Source organism: Cynocephalus volans, chromosome 14, assembly GCF_027409185.1.
Source record: "Cynocephalus volans isolate mCynVol1 chromosome 14, mCynVol1.pri, whole genome shotgun sequence".
NCBI classification, from domain to species: Eukaryota; Metazoa; Chordata; class Mammalia; order Dermoptera; family Cynocephalidae; genus Cynocephalus; species Cynocephalus volans.
In genome coordinates this window covers 76,218,628-76,236,270 of record NC_084473.1, presented here as the reverse complement: position 1 = coordinate 76,236,270, position 17,643 = coordinate 76,218,628, and the positions used below count along the sequence as shown (strand labels likewise).

At 37.8% G+C, this 17,643-nt stretch overlaps 1 protein-coding gene and 1 non-coding gene across 6 annotated transcripts in view; one reads left to right on the top strand and one right to left on the bottom strand.

Annotated features, from left to right (window-relative positions):
* The window catches only part of CTNNA2 (catenin alpha 2), a 952,135-nt gene extending 948,444 nt beyond the window's left edge, over positions 1–3,691 (bottom strand). For all 5 annotated transcript variants that reach the window (XM_063078019.1, XM_063078018.1, XM_063078020.1 and 2 more), the window contains exon 1: positions 3,590–3,691. In XM_063078019.1, coding sequence (XP_062934089.1) covers positions 3,590–3,691 — 102 coding nt within the window. The remainder of the gene's footprint in view (positions 1–3,589) is intronic.
* Positions 3,692–16,975: 13,284 nt separating this feature from the next.
* On the top strand, positions 16,976–17,077 carry LOC134363458 (U6 spliceosomal RNA). The gene has a single exon (XR_010021713.1). It is a non-coding gene; the product is annotated as a U6 spliceosomal RNA (small nuclear RNA).
* The last annotated feature ends 566 nt before the right edge of the window (positions 17,078–17,643 follow it).

Here is a 17,643-nt window from a genome sequence, read left to right as displayed (position 1 = left end):
GCTAGGAATAGGTCACTCAGTTTTCTACTGGTCTAGTAGAAGTACAGTTCAGACCAGGTTCTTGGAACTCCAGAATACTTACTAAACCAGTTCTTCTCAAGCTATCTATGATGAAAGACCATATTCTTATTATTCTAAGATCTCATAAACCAAAGCTTATAAAATATAACAAAATGAATAACTGAAACATTTTAAAGATAGAAAATGCAAGTCTAAATTAGATTCTTCAGATGTAAAATTATTCTGTCAAATTGCTATAAAAATTCAAAGTGCACATCCTCAATTTTATGCTTATTACAGACCAATAACAAAGAATTCATGGATCAGCCCTAGTTTGCAGACCACAATATAAGTAAGTAGCCAACATGCTCCCAAATCTAAGAGCCTATCAGTATTAGGTGTTTCTTAGATAAATTTTTATAGTCCTAACAATGATCATGGCCAAATGGAAAATATGCTTGAACCTAATGAAATATTTATACAAAGATGTTCACATTCTACTCCCTGGAACTTGTGAATGTGTTACCTTAAATGGCAAAAGGGACTCTGCCAAGGTGATTAGCTTAAGAATGTCAAGATGGAGCAATTATCCTGGAATTTCTGGGTGGGCGCAATGTAGTCACGAGGGTCCTCATAAGAGAGAGCCAGGGAAGAGTCAGAGAGGAGATGTTACAGTAGAAACTGAAGACAGGGAGAGATTTGGAGGGGCTGTGCTGCTGGCTATAAAGATACAGGAAGGTGCTGCACACAAGGAAAGTAGGTGGACTCCAGACGCTGAAAAGGGCAAGGAAACGGCTACTCCCTTAGAGCCATTTAAAGGAAGAGAGCCCTACAAACACCTTGGCTTTAGGACTTCTCACCCCCAGAACTGTAAGATAATACATTTGTGTTGTTTTAAGCTATTAATTTTGTGGTAATTTTATAGCAGCAATAAGAAACTAATTCAGATTGGGTACTGGGAAGTGGGGTACTTCTAGGAACAAGTACCTAAAAACATAGAAAGTGACTTTGGAATTGGTAATGGGAAGAGGCTGGAAGAATTCTGAAGAGCATATTAAAAAAAAAAAAATCCCAGATTGCCTAGAACAGACTGTTATTAAAAATATAAATGTGAAAGGACATTCTCATCAGCACTCCAAAAGAAGTGGGGAACACAGTAGAGAAAAACGTCATTGTCTTGAAGAATACCTACCTAAACTGTGATAAACAGACTGTGCATAGAAACACGGACCTTAAAGGAGATGCTGGTGAGGGCTAAGAAAAAAATGAGGAACAAGTTATTGGAAATTGGAAGAAAGGGAATCTTTGTTACATAGGGGCAGAAAGCTCAGATGAACTGATTTCTAAATTATGAGAAATTCATAATTAAAAGTGATAAACTTGGATATTTAGCTGAGGAGAATTTTAAGCAAAGTGTTGAAGGAGTGGCCTGGTTTCTTCTTCCTGCTTGTAGAAAAATGTGAGAGTAAAGAGATAAATAGAAGGAATACTATTAAGCTAAAAGGAACAAGGCCTTGACAATTTGGAAAATTCTCACACTATGAAGACTGGAAAAGACACTAAAATTAGGAGACTCACTTTCCAGAAAGCATGCTTGAGAGAAAGCTAGTTGCATGTCTGGATAACCTTTTGCTAGTGCCTTCTCAGGATCAAAAGCTCTGAGTATTTATTTAGTCATATGGAGGGCTCTCTGAAGAGATTAGGCATGTGATTCATGGCTCCTCAGCCATTTTAACAGAGGCTAAAAACGAAGAAAGATCTGTGGAGGAGCCTGTTTTCTAATGGAGTGAATCCCAGGGATAAACATGGGAAAATCACAAGGTTCTTGAGAATGCTGTATAAGCAGAAACACTGTCAGCTTGGACTGAAATGGGTAAGGAAAGGATAAAATTCAAAAAGGCTGTTGGAGTCCCAAAATTCTACAGGTAGGAAATTGGCCTACAAAAATACTCAGCTGAAAATATGTGCAACCCTTCATGAAAAATAAATAATGATTCTGTGAGTGGAGGACTAGGTCCAAAGGGCAGAAACTCAAGCCAAAAAGGATTGATTATTCAAAAGCCTTGAAATCTAACGGAGTTTTCCCAGGTGGATTTCTAAATTTCTGGAGAATAGTAACTCTTTTTTCCTTCCACTTTCTCCATTTTTGAATGGGTATGCCCATAACTGTTACCCAATGTCTGCCCCACCATTGCACTTTGGGAGCATATAGTTTTTGCAGTTTTATAGGTGCACAGATAAGAAGAACTTTGCGTGAGGATGGATTATAAACAGATCCTTACCCATATTTAATTTAAGTGATGTAAAGGATGAGATTTGGAACTTTTAAAGTGGTAAAATTTAGATGAGATTTTGGATTTGAGTTAATGCTAGAACGGATCAAGACTTTTGGGGACCTGGTAATGTGATGAATGTGTTTTGCATGTGGGAAGGGTATGAATCTTTGGGAGAGAGAGGGCAGAATGTGGCAAACTGAATAATGGCCCCCAAAGATATCCATATCCTAATCCCTGGATATGTTACCTTAACCGACAACAGAGGCCTGTGATTAGATTAAGAATTTTGAGATGGGGCGATTTTTCTAAAGCATTTGAGGGGGCTCAACATAAAGATAAGGGTCCTTGTAAGAGAGGGGCAGGAGGGTCAATGTCACAGGGGAGAGGTGAGGACAGAAGCAGAGGTCAAAGAAAGAAAGAGAAATTTGAAGATGCTACATTGCTTCATTATGGAAGAAGGGGCCAAAAAAGGCAAGTGACTTGTGGAAGCTGGAAAAGGCAAAGAAATAGATTTTCTGCTTGAGCCTCCAGAAGTAATTCAGCTTAAGTACCCTGATTTTAAAACTTGTGACTTCCACAACCACCAAATAATAAATTCGTGTTGCTTTAAGCCACTAACTTGATGGTAATTTGTTATAGCAGCTAAAGGAAACAATACGAATAGACTCTAACTTAATTTGCTGTAATAATTCTCTACAAAGACACTATAAAAAGGTTGAATCGTCAAATTCCAGGAATTTCAGAGTTAATACAGCAAGGGACATGCTATACAAGACACTAAAAACAACTTTTATTACTTAAAAATCTGATGGTATTTTTTCTGTGGACAGTCATCTTGTGGAAATGTGACAACTGTGACAAGGCAAAAATGGAACATTTCATCACAACAGCAGGATGAATTCTGCCTCATAAACTGACAGAAAGGCAATTTAATAAATACACACTGCTCTTAAATAGTCAACACAGTTTTTCCTAAATTTTCACTGGCATCTGAAAGCGAGTGAGAAATGGTTTATTTAGACTTTTAATCCATTACTGCAAATGAGGGCCCCCTTCACCAAGGCCCTCTCTTTAATTATCTCATCAACTTAATTTCAAAAATCACATGAATAGTTTTTTTAAGCCACTTAAAATTTTATAGGGCAATGAGATTGTCCATAGTTCAGGCAGCAATATATTTTTAGTAATCAGCATTATGGCATGAATTATTCCCTTTTAAGGATTTCCTAATTCATTGAAGAATCACGATATAATCACTATTCATTAGAAACATATACTGTACACGTAACAAAGCGGTACCAAGCATCCCTTACCTGTGTAACAAGTGGCTCCAACAGCCTTTCCACTGTTAGCGTCCGGATTTCCAAACTTTTGGGGTCCCATTTTAAAATGATAGGTGAAGTTGCCGAAGTCATGCTCCCTGTAGGAACACACATTATCAGAAACAATGATCACTGAAATAAATCGTTACTTTGAGGGGGTCAAAGTGAATGCATCACTGAAACTTAGAATCAACATAAAGATTGTCTGGTCCAACCTCATCAAGTCAGAGATGGGGAAAGCAGAACCAGTAGTGTGTGGAGTGGCAATTTGGAATTAGATTAAACCCTGAGGGCTCCTGAGCATACCTGTGTACATTAGGCCAACTTTTGGTACCCAATTGCCTCTGAAATATTTCATTCACTCAACATTTAGTACGTATACCTATCTGCTACATGCTGGGCAAAACTAGGATCTTGCCCTAGAGTAGCTTATGGTTTAAAGGTAAAGAGAGCCAAGTCAGGGAACAATTATGCCTCAGTGTGAGACATGTGATCAAAGAACACAGAGAGGGCAATGGGAGAACTGAGGAAGCGACATTACATTCAGTCTGGGGAGACCCACCAAGACTGCCAGGAAGCAAAATAAATCCACCATGATCACCAGATGCACCACCCATGTTATTACAAAGACTACTTTGTTTCTTTCACATCATAGCTGACCACTGAGGATATCATGCTCCATGGAGCAACAGAGTTTCACTCTCTTAAATAGAAAAGGTATCTTGCAAACCGAATACCTAACAACGGTTATGAAAATAAGCTTGCTGCTATGTGCGCACTGATCGCTCATTGCATTTACATCCTTGTCCCATAAAATTAGTGTCTGATAAGGTTATTTAACTCATTCTAAATCAATCTTCTTTTACCCAAGAAACACTGACATGCAGGTAGCAGCCTCTCTCATATCAAGCACAAAATATGGTCCTAGCCTATACATTCTATGGGAGGTGTTTCTCATCAAGAAACTGAATGTATTTTGACACCTAACCACTGGACAAGCAACCTTAGATTGTACAAACTAAATCTGAATCATTTGCCTAAATCAAACTGTTTATGGATGTTATCTTCTTTTGAATCAACGTCCCCACTCAATTCTATCTTTAAAAATCAAGAAAGAGCATTGTTTCTACTAGAATTAACAACACAAAGAAAGCCTATCACAACAGGCACTAGTAGAAACATGCCTCTTTCTACTGGCCCTCCTACATCTAATCCTTTTTCAAACAGACCCAACCAATTTGCTTCAGAATAAGAAAAGGCAAAGACATAGTGTGCTGGTATTTTAACTCTCTCCAAATGTCATGTTTAAAATAAACTAAGCAAAGCAATCCAACCATATAGACCAAATTAGATTTGGATTTCTTCACAACAACAATAGTTGGCACTGACATGCTGCCTGTCCTCCAAAAACCTAAAAACACTTTACACATTTCCCATTCACACTACCAACTGCCACAGAGCATCTCTGACATGAACAGAATTCTGCTTCTGGGCAGCACACCTTCTTATGCTGTAGGAGGATAAAGATGCCAGATGCTTCCTGCATACATTGGGATAACTTCACTCCTACTGAAGCCAGACCTACCTAAATGATCTTGGTCTAATATTTATGACACAGTTATTGCAAGTTTATGGAGACGTTCCCTGAGAACCTTTTCTAAACTTTGATAGAATAATGAATGGCATAATAATGATGTTGAATGAGAAAGCCCCATAGAAAAGCTGGATAACTAGTAGTGAAGTCATTTTAACATGACAGTGAAAGGTACTGGGTGAGACTGTGTAGAGAATTTCTATCATAACATGGGCATGCTTGTATACTGCCATAAATCAAACTGCTCATGGCTGTTCTCTTCTTTTGAATCAATGTGCTCACTCAAATCCATCCTTATAAATCAATATAGATAATTATTTCTCCTAGAATTAACACCACGAAGAAGGCCCATCACATTGGCAATAGTAGAAACGTGCCTCTCTTTACTGGCCCTCCTATATTTAATCCTTTTGCAAATAGACTCAACTAATATGTTTTGGCAAAGGAAAAAATAAAAAATCAAAGACACAGCATGCTGGTATTTTAACTCTCTCCATATATATATGAGCTGATGGATCAAGGAAACACAAACTGTCCTATGGATATTCCAATACATAACTTTAAAAAAATAACATAAAACATGCTGAAGTGAGAAACAAAAATGCAGACACAGCCACAACAAAGACATTAACCTAGTATGCATCAAGCAGAAATGAGGCATACTACTTGAACAAAGACTTCAAGCCAACTATGAGCCAAGAAGCAGTTAGTCACAGCCTGGAGTCCTGAAAGTCACGGAGGCCTTATAAATCTAAAATGAAAGAATAAGTGTTCCCGGACAAATCACTCGACTTAATTTATTCCCTTAAAGATCAACCTTTTCAGTCATTTCTTGTGATACAGGTAAAATACAATAGCAAAAGGCAAGGAAAGTTTACATGATACTAATTTGTTAAGGGAAAAACCTAGTCATAGAAAATTTAAATACTGTTTTCCCAGTTATGCTGTTTTTCATACAGCTGGAACTAAAACTAAGAATTCTGTCTCTGCCCATAATCTTTGCACAGTTTGGTTTACTACCCACATTAGCAAAGACTAAGGGAGTCAGGGGGCAAATGGGGGCTGCAGAATCACTGTCTTTAAACCCAGGATGTTATCTAAGATTCCCAATGAATTGCCTTGGAGAAGTATCTTAGCTTCAAGTCAAGTCAGCTATTGAACATGAGGCAGAGGAAGGTAAGGAGTTCCCTATCTGCAGCACTTGAACTGGCATAATCCTTGCAATCTGCTGTTTCTAGAAGAAATGTTTCTGTCCTGCTATTTTCAGCACACTTGATTGCTTTCTACTGGATGTATTAGACATTGCTTATATTGGAAACATTTCCATATCAAAGCCCTTGGCCTACTGAAATTGCATAAAAACAGAAAGAAAAAAAAAAGATTCTATTCCAGGTTAGTCATCATAACCACACTGTTCTAGAGTCACCTATTGATGAACTTTGTCTCAAATTTTATTAAGGAGAGATGAGGGCAGAGAAGAGAAAAAGAGGCAAGCAAAGAAGGGAGGCAACTGTGGTCAGTAAATGGGAATTGACAATTTGGTATGTGGCCTGCATGACAAGCACACATGATGTGGCTGAGTCCTGAGAATGTAATTCCACTTGTATATTCAAGATTTATAAATTGAGAAGGGCAAAGAAAACACGTAGGCTTTTATGGTAGACTGAATGATTATTCCATAAATAGCCATGGCCTCCCTATCCTCACTTCCATGAGAAGAGAATACTTCCCGGTCCCACTAATATTGGGCTTTGGGCAAGGGAATGTTAGAAAATACTATGTGCATAGATATTTAGAATGTGCTTGTTTAGTTGGGCTTGCCCTCTTGTGCTACTGCCTTCTGCCATGAGAGTCATGTATAACCCACTGGTCCAAAAAGCAAGAGAGACACATGGAGCAAACCTGAATCCAAGTTGCAGCTAGAACCAAGCTCAGCTAAGGTAAGCCTGGTCAGCCAATTGCCAACCAATCCACTGACACAGGACTGAGAAATAAATGCTTGCTGTTGAATGTTGTATGCCACTGAGATTTTGCCATTAACTGCTATTCACCAATAGCTAACTAAATCAATTCCGTGATATTTTCCAAATTTGTGTGCTTTCTGAGTCCCAGATTACTCAAATGAAAAACCAAGATAATAAGTATCTCATAGTGTATTGTGAGGATTAAATAATTTAACAATAGGAAATATGCTAACATTTCTGGAAATATTAGTTATTATTGTTATTATATAGTTATTTTTATGATTTTCTTAAATTTAATGATTTTTGCAACTCTTTATCTTTAGGAGGAATAGGGACACAACCATTAGAAACAGAGATCCAGATTTATACTCCTCTGCGTGGAACAGCCAAATTGACTTAAACAAGAAGGCAAGAGAACAAATCAAGTGTGTAACCACACCAGCCCTTAATGTTTCTAAGGATGAAATGATACATAGTGTTTATTTCACACTACATGTCTGTGCAATTAATACCATCTGTTTTGCCCACAAGAGTCTACATAAATCAAATAATTTTTTTTCTCACTGATTTGAATTCAAAGAAAAAAATATTTCCCTTGCCTTTGGTGGGGAGACAGAATACAGACTGGACACAGTGAAAGAGTGAAAGACAAGGATTGTGAATAACAAATGACGATGGAGCTGTTTTCTTTCATACATCACAATTTTATAAGCCCAAGAGAAACTCCTAGCAATTTATTTAATCCCTGAGAAGATTTTTTCTTCTTGAAAAATATCAATTTGTGTATCCAAGAGGGGTGAAAACATAGCCCACCTGGTAATATTTTAGATCATTTCAAAATATCTCTGCAGTGGTAAGGAAAAGGCATGGGCCAGGATGCTACCGGCCATTTGTCACTCACAATGGAAAAGATAAAAACTGTCAAAAAAGACAAATCAGTGTGAAATAAGCTCTCTCATGAGCAGCCAAGGGCCAAGTGCTTTGTTTCCTTGGACAGTGTCCTAATCAGCAGAAACTGTCTGGAGGTCGTCTATCTCAAGAAATGCCTTCAAATTCCAAATATGTTAGTATGGTGCATCATTCACTGCAGAAATTCCCGTTTCAACCCTTCCTGGAAAATGTCTTCAGAACCCTCTACACCTCACCTTTCTGAGTTCTCTACATTCCTTGTTCTTTTGCAAAGTGATAGTCTAGGATGCTTTCTACTTGTCGAGGAGCCACCCAAACCTGCTTTCTATCCAAGGGGTTCTAGCTACAGATTCTCCTGTCATCAAACTTTGTGAGGCTTTATTATATGCTAGGCTACCTCTAGTTTATAAGCAAATTCAGAAGAAGTTAATGACTGATAGTGCCTGTCATTATCGGATAGATGTGGAGCTAATTCACCTATCTTTGCAAGTGTGATGTTGAGTCAGTTACTTAACTTAAGCCTCAGTTTCACATTTGTAAAACAAGGATCATAATAACCTCATATTATTAATGGATTTGTTCTCAAAATCAGTGGAATAATTGCATATGCAAAAGTGATGGTTTTTCTCTTTTGCAATGTTGTCTACATGATTATCACCCTACCCATTGAGACATCCGTTGGGGTGGAGGTGCCACTGGTGTTCTTGAAAGACAAGATGCCTGAAAACACAGATTTTTTGAGAAAGAGAAAGAGATGAGAAAGAGAGAATTTTTTAAATTTCTTCAGTATTTCAAGAATCAAACCTGGAAACCTTGAATCATACTGCTTCTTCCCTGAGTAATACAGCACCGGCTAATGAGCTTTTAGTAGTATTATCTCCCATTTACAGGTAGGAAAACTGAGGCATACAACAGTTAAGGAAGTTGCTCATGGTCATAAAATTTGAACCTAAATTATTTTGACTTCAGACCCTGCGCTTATAACCACTACGGTTTATTACTTCTAGAGAAGAATCCCGAGATGTAGGTTTATTCTATTTATTCCATGAGGCTCCTGAATCATGAGGGAAGGACAGAGGTATGGACAGAAATAAAATAACCAGGATCCAGGCTGAACTTCTGGGTGAGACAGGGCAGGCACTGAGCTCAGTTTCCCCATGCCACTTTTAGTCTTACAGGGCAAGAGTGGGATGCTGGCTGCAGCTGGGCCACTTCCTGAGCAACACAAGGCCCTGGCAAAGTCAAGATAAAGACCCAATGGTGAGTTGAGACAAGCAAACAAAATTTTGGCTCCCATGACCTTGGCCTCCTTGTGTTATCCTCATGAATATGCTATATCACGTGGCAAAGGGACTTTGCAGATGTAATTAAGGTTATAAATTAATGGACATTATAATGTAGAAATTATCCTGGATTTTCTGGGTTGACCCAAATATAATCACATAAGCCCTTACAAAGCAGAACTTTCTCCTGGCTATGGGTAGAAGAGGAAGTTATAAAGATACAACAGAAGATGATGTCAGGTGGGGCAGAAGGGGAAGGAGGAGGGATTTGAATTGTGAGAGGGACTTGACCGAGCTGCTAGAGGGGCCACATTGAAAGTATGAAAAAAAAAAAAATGTGGGTAGCTTCTGAAAGCTAAGAGTATGCTCTGGCTGAAAGCCAGCAAGAGACCAGAAACCTCAGTCCTACAACCACCTGGAACTGAATTCAGTCAACAACCAGAATGAAGTTGGAAGTGGACTCTTCTCCAGAAGAAACACAGCCCTATCAACACCTTGATTTCAGCCTTGTGAGATCCTAAGAAGAGGACTTTGCCAAGTCTACCTGGGCTTCTGACTTTTAGAAACTAAGGGATAATAAATTTGTGTTCTTTTAAGATGTTAACTTTGTGGTAAATTTTTACTGTAGCAATAGGAAACTAATACAAGTGGTTCTCAAATTTGTGTGCACACAACAATCAATCATGTGGAGGGCATGTTCTCCCACACAAACTGCTAAGACCTCCCTCCCCAGAGAGTTTCTGACTCATTAGGTCTAGAGTGGATCTGAGAATTTGCATTGGGAACAAGTTCCCAGAAGATGCTGCTGCTGGCCCAGGAACCACACTGTGAGAACCACTGTTATAATCAGGGCCCGTCCCCACACATGCCAGTAGGGGAACAGTGATCAGGAAGACATGGGGTATCTCTGTGGAGACCAGAGGACCAGTTATAACAACACCTCTGTTATTTGAAGACTATAAAAATAAGCCATCCGAATATATCATCTGAAATATGACAGTAATTCTAATTTTCTGTTGTTAATAAAGAGAAATATCTCTCATACCCATATTGTAGGAGGATTTTTTTTTCTAGAGTTGAGGAGTGTATGCATGTATATGCATCACAGGCAGAAGTAGAAACTGAACAAAAAACAGGAGAAGGAGGCTTTTTGATTATCCTCCAAATATCCCTAGAGAGTAAAAGGCATCCTGACTTCCACCAGAATATACTGTGCTACAACAGCACCAGATCTAAATGGGGGTGGGAAGGGAGGGCATTTGGCACTCTTCCTGGTGGTACCCTATGAATGGAAATAGCCTGGCTTAGTGGCCAAACTATGGAAAGTCCTGCTTCTTAATTTCCTCTATTAACTCTGCTCAATTTAAGCTCCTCTTCTCTTAAGTTGACTGTAAGGAGACAGCCTGTCTCCCATCACTGTCCTTTACATAATAACCATCAAAGCCTAGGCTCAGTGAACTCAGAGGTGGCCCGAGATGTAAGTTGCTGCTGCAATTACTGGATGAATCACCACTTTTATTCAAAATTGAAATGATATGCAATTTCCAAGTAGTGTGTGCTATTTGCAGTGGAGGGGGGGGGGAATCTGCTACTGTTAAAGTGAAGTTTAACATTCCCTTGTATTACAGTATCTTCAGAAGATACTGTATGGTAAGCCCATACCTTGTAACAAAACACTCAAAGAAATGCTGCTGCACAAAAGTATCATTCTGATAATTTCAATAGGCTGTAATAACACCTCATGTGAAAGCATAAATGCATACCAAAGACCAGAATAATTTTTAAAGAAATTATTAAATACATATCAAACTTATATATCCTCTTCAGAGCCTCTTTTTTCTTCTTCCATAATAAACAGAACCTTATCAAAAATGAAATGTATGAAGAAATCTCCACAGCCTCAAGTCTTTCAAGATAACAAGTTGAGACTAATGATATATAGCCTAGAGTTTGCTGATTAAGAAGAAATAACCATATCCATATCTTACTGAAATGGGTTTTTATACTAACAATAGCATACTCATAAAATTTAAAACTATGTGCCAACTTAATAGAAATTCACTATTGCTGGAATATGGTAATAAGAAAGTCAGTAATTTGAAATTGATAATAAAAGCTAGTATCTATCAATTCCATTTCCTCGCTTTTTCACCACATTTGTACTCTCATCATTTAAATTCATTTTGGAAACATAAACAGTCTCAATCTACTCCTAAATTATGGTTTCTTTTCCATTTGCGTGTGAACACAGATGATAACCAGGTAGGTAGTGTTTACTCTATGTGCTGTGTTAGGTTTCCAATGTCCCAATAAGGACTAAGTTTTTTAAATGAAATATATTTGACCAAAGGTTAACATTGTTCTACTTGCTTGTTATCCCTCAGCAACACTGGAATTCAGATTTAGGCAACAGACTCCAACAACTGAAAATCAGAACTGTTAATTTTCCAGGTAACATATTTCAAGTAATTATCTTTATAGACCAAAAGTAACCTCAAATTATGTAATAGGAAAACAACTTCTTTGCAATTATCTTATTGTCTGTCCCTCTAACCTCTTGTAAATTACATTTCCATATGAAATGATTATATACTTCAAATCTTCACCAGAATCTCAACATTTCATATTCAGAACAGCAAAATAGCCACCAAAATGCCCTCCTTATTTTTAGTCTTGCTGTGCAATTCAGTCCAAACTAATTACCCTAAATATTGTTTTCCTAGGGAACCAAAATGCTTAATTCTCTTCGGCAAGTCCCAAGTCCTATTTTATAACCAGGCTGACACTCCACTTTCTTATCCTGGTCTACTGGATATTATTTCTTTAACATAAGTCTTCTGCTCCAATCAGTTCTGGACCACCACTATGGCTTAAATGTATCCTCTAAAGGTTCATGTACTGGAAACTTAATGCCCACTGTAACAATGTTAAGAGAGTGGGAAATCCTATTATGATAATTGAAAGGTGGGGCCTTTAGGAGGGGATTAGAATGTGAGGACTGTAACCTCATGAATGGATTAATCCGTTTATGGTTGTGCTAATGGGGTGGTTCTTACAGCTTTCAAGGGGGAGCAAGTGAGGAGGTTAGCTCTCTCTTGCTTAACCCATTTGTCGTGTGATGCCCTGCATCTCTGTGGAGATTCACCACCCCCAAGAAGGCCCTGACCAGATGTGTTCTCTGGACTTTGGACCTCCCAGCCTCTGAAACTATAAGATATAAATGTTATTTCTTTATAAATTACCCTGTTTTAGGTACTTTGTTATAAACAACAGAAACAGACTAATACAACCATATGATTACACACAGTTTTTGCCTCTTCCCAGAGTTCCCACCTGGAGCACCTTGTTCTCATGTAGAGGATTCATAAAGCAAATGTACCTCACAGGGCCTGGTTTTCCAAAGCCTTGCAGTTTCAAATATTGACCTTGCAAAGGACAGGAAATTTCCCCCAGGGCATTGAGTCTCTGTTGCAAGATAAGAATGTAACACAGCAAGGCTGCTGGTTCTAAGATGGACAAGTTACTAATTGATAGGTAAAGTTACTAAAAAGCTGCTAGAGGGAAAAGGAATATGGGCTAAATCAAGCCTTTGTCAGTGGATCACTTAATTGCCTAACAGAATGTCATCTGACTTGCTTTTACTGAATGTTACCAGCTTCTATTGTAAAACTTGTTAAACTGGTACGTAGCAAAAGCCCACCTATGTCTCTTCCTGTAACTTCTTGGTCTGGAGAATAAATGCAGGAAGAGAACTCCAATTCGTGGTTAATTTCCTAAATGGAAGAAATGACTCCTCCTGCTTGAGGAAGTTCCGGGATATTAACCCCTTTCTGGGGCTTCTCACTGCTCAAAACAGATGGGCTTTGAGTAATCTTTGGTGGCTCTGTCACCCAGGGGAAAAGGGGTGACAAATCCGTGGGAGGCAAAGCAACATTCTCATCCTCCAACATCCAAATGCTCACATCCTCATGCTGCACATTCCCCATAACCCCTAAATGACCTCTATATTTACAGTCAATAAAAGAAGATCCTAACCTTTTCCTTAACTGGCTCATGAACAAATTGATATTAGTTTGACATAACCTACTAGATTATAAATTCACTAGAGCACAAATCCAGTTCTTTACTTCTTCTCTATCATCTGTATATAGTAGGATGTTAGGTCCTTCATAAACGTTTGATTCAGTAAGTACATATGAAATATGATCCGAAATGTTTATCTATTTTTTCGAGTATTAATTCTTTATCTTTTCAATTGAGAGTCCATTTCCTACAGAGTAATAGTTTTAAAAATATATTTCAGACATATTTTTAGGCATATTCTTTGTTCAGTACTTCCCGGAGACTAAACACAAATGATACTTTAGTATTGTTTAGAGAACACAATTTACATTCAGGTTTCTTTTTATTGATGTATTTTAAACAATATATAGTTTCAGTACTTATTCAAACTGGACGACTGGTTTTTGGCTTATTATGTGCTAAATTGGGATCCACTTTTGCTCAGGAAAAAGTAACTTTAGGGCTTCCTTTAGCAAACTAATGAAGTCTACTTTGATATCTGGTTCACTTCTGAGTTCCACTTGAGTAACTTTGTGCAAAGGATCGCTCAAGCTTTGCAAGGCAGCCCACAATGCTTCTTAGGAAGTCTTCCTCCTCCTCATTGACCCAAATTGCTTTTTGTCTTCAAGGCCCTCTCAGGTCCCACCCTCTCCACAAAGTCTCCCAGTTTAAACGAGCCCCAGTGACTTTTCCTTTCTCTGAATTCCAGCAATACTTAGAATGACTACCACACAATGTTTAATTTGAATACAAGTTGTCTTGTGTTACTCTCTACTTGATTTATTCAAGTTTTGTCCTCTCTAATACTTTTAGGGACAGAGACTCCACCTTCTTCACAATGATTAGCACAGTGTCAGGCATTTAGTAAAAACGTTGAGTATTCATGGACTTGATTCTTTGCCAAGTTCAAGTATCACAATCACAAATATATATATTTTGTATATGAATGTGCATATATATGTATGCATTTACATATATATATATATACATATAACTTTAACTACAGTTTAAATAAAATGCCAATGCTCTTATGCAGAAAGGAGATTTTCAACTCAATGTTCCATTTTAGATGCCACTACCTAAAAACAAAAGTGTTTTGCTTCCCTGAGAATGCCTTCAGTATTCTAGCAGAGAAGCCAAATCTCAAAACACACTAAATACAATTTTTTCTGTCTCCTCTTTCATTCATGTATTCATCGATCACTCATTCAATTCACATGTACTAACCACAGGCTGTGTGCAAGGCCCAGTCAGGTGCTATGGGAAACATAAAGGTGAATCAGACTTGCTTAATGTTGATTGGTGAGGTGAATCTTGTTCTGATTCATCAAAGTGTAGAAGCAGAAACCATTCACCAAGAGAGGAGTGCTCAGAGAGTGAGCTCAGCTGGGGATAAGCATCTCTGGGACCATTATATTGTTCCATTTCAACATGGCATTTAGATCAGGCAGTAGAGAGGTGAACAGGGGCTCCCCCTAATGTTGAATGTCTTGATGGAGCCATATAGAGTAATTTGTGCAACAGAGTAATGGAAAAATAATCAATGCCCTTTTGAATTGCTGCCAGAAAAATGCTGGAAACAAATAAGCAAGACTATTAAAAAGCATTCCGGTAACTCCAGGATGGAGAGTCAAGAACACAAAATAATCATAACATGATATAAAGGAAAAACTCAAAGATTTGGGAAAGAGCTATTTTAAACAGTTAAGCGATGATAAAAACGCTTCTTTAGGTACCTAAGTACTTGTATACTTAAAGCAAGCTCTGGTAGATTTTTACATTTTATTTGAAAAGTCAAAGTTAAATCCACACGTGCTGGTGACTTAATAAGGAATTAAGCTGCAGAAACTCAGAGGGAAATGATTTAAACCTAATACCCCTGCCTCATGGAGTTTCCCATGTCTTAAAGTGGCTTATTCACCAGACCTAATGTAAACAGGTACTGCTGTGCATCCAGTTGCAGCAATAGTAAATGGAAAATAATTTGCCTGCATTGTATTAGCCTTGCCCCTTTCAATTGAATTATGAGACTTGAAAGGTCATAACACATTAAAGCAATTATATTTGCTTAGAAGTCTTTTACAGTGAGGATTGATATTTCAGCACGAATGGTATCAGCATATACGCCCCCTGGTAAATCATCTTATTAAGCTTAATATAGAAAAGTTATATGTGAAAAAGAGAAACAATAACCCAGGTTTCCTTCTGATCATCTGTGGCACTTAATTTAGTGTTTATGAACCAAAAAATACCTCAGGTGATATGCTTTTGTAAATACAAATATAAAATGTATCATGGCACTTAGGAAATGCAAATGAGGCTCTATTAAGTCTGTACATTTCAATTCAAGGTAGTATAATCCTTTCCATTTAGTTCATAATATTTATTTTATAACAATAAAGATTTCACTGAAAACTCATGGTCACTGGCCAAAGTTTATTATCATTATTAATAATTTCATGTTCCTATCATCAAATCCTGGTGTGCTAGAGTGCATGGGAACCCTCAATCGCCGAGAGGGACAACATGTATACAAGATAGTAATGCGGGAGCGCACTAATATAGCTGGGGGCCACTCTAAGCAGTTGCCATTCAGGCACTTTACATATATTGTCTTATGCTATCTTCATGATGTGAGGTCAATATGACAGCATCCCAATTTTATAGAATAAGGAACTAAAGCTCCAGGATATGAAGTCACTTTTCCTAGATTGTTTCAGATCTGTTTTTTCCAACATATAATGCAACTTCCTGAAATAATATTCAATACTTCATTTCAAAAGTAGTAAGTCTGAGCAGGGACAACAGGCTAAGAAAACACACAGCTTCAAGAAGCTTCACAAAAATGTGGATAATAAATTCCCTACTGTATTACTTAAGGTAACTGAAGTGTTTGGGGATCATTTCTGACTTTTCAGTTTGTCAGAGAAGACTAGACCTTTCTAACATGCATCTCTAGGTACCACTCTCAGGATACAAGTGAATAAAAAATGGATCTGATTCAATATGGCCGTCCTTTGTTTCATGAAAGTGCAATAATCTTCGTCAAATACCTCAATACATGTAAGTATCAGCCATCTTCATTCTGAAGTGACCAGAATCACCTCAGGTGACACATCTGCAAATTTTTTAGCATCTGTTTGCACTCTTACATCCTTCCCAATTGCCCTATTGGAATACGGGGCATGTTGCTTCTTTCCTATGTCCCAGCCCTTCCTGCTTCCTAAGGCCTCATTCCATCAATCACACACTCTCTCTGCATCTTCAATTTCCCCCTTTTCTGTCTCTTTCCAAACAGTAGGAAGTCTTGCCCAACTCAAAAACTAAAATCTAAAAAAAAAAAAAAAAAAAATTCCCTCTCCATCCTACTCCTCTCTTGACATTCAATATTTCCTTTCCCCTTCACAGCCTAGCTTCTTGAAAGGGTAGTCTATAATGCCTATTCCGTTTCCTCACTACCTACTCATTCCCCATCCCACAACAATCTGGCTTCTGCCCTCACCGTTCCACTGAAATTAGCCTTACAAAGTTACAAATGATCTCCTAGTTGCTTAATTCAATGGACACTGTGATTTGTCAGCTTATACTAAAATTAGAAAGATGAAGACGATTATCATGGTCTCTGGGCAAGGATGACAAGCAAATTCATACAGCATCCCGTATTTTTATACTATGAACTCATTTTGTTATATATAGACATATATCTAGATATAGAGAATATATTTGCATATAGAAAAAGTCTGGAAAGATATATATCAGAATTTTAACAGCAGTTATATTGGGTGGTAGTATTTAGGGTGATTCTTAAATTATACATAATTATATATATTTTCACTACATAAATATAGTTGACCCTTGAACATTGCAGGGGTGGTTAGGGCAACTGGCCACTGAAGCAGTAGAAAAATCCATGAGTAACTCTCCCCCTGTCTTTACTTAAGTAATTAAGTAACTTAAGTAGATAAGTAACTTAAGTAGTTAAGGACTCAAGTAATTGGCCCTGTAGAACCTGCATTTGGGAAGTCGGCCCTCCATTTATGCAGGTTCCAAGTACAAGTGGAGCCCTGCAGTTCAAACCCATGTTGTTCAAAGGTCAAGTGTATATATATTCAACTTGCTTAATGATCATACATTCTTTATCGAAATAAAAATAAATAATATCATCTCAAAATATCCAGGAACCCCTTTTCAGTTCTTATTTGACCTTACAGCAGTATTTGACATGCTGTTCTT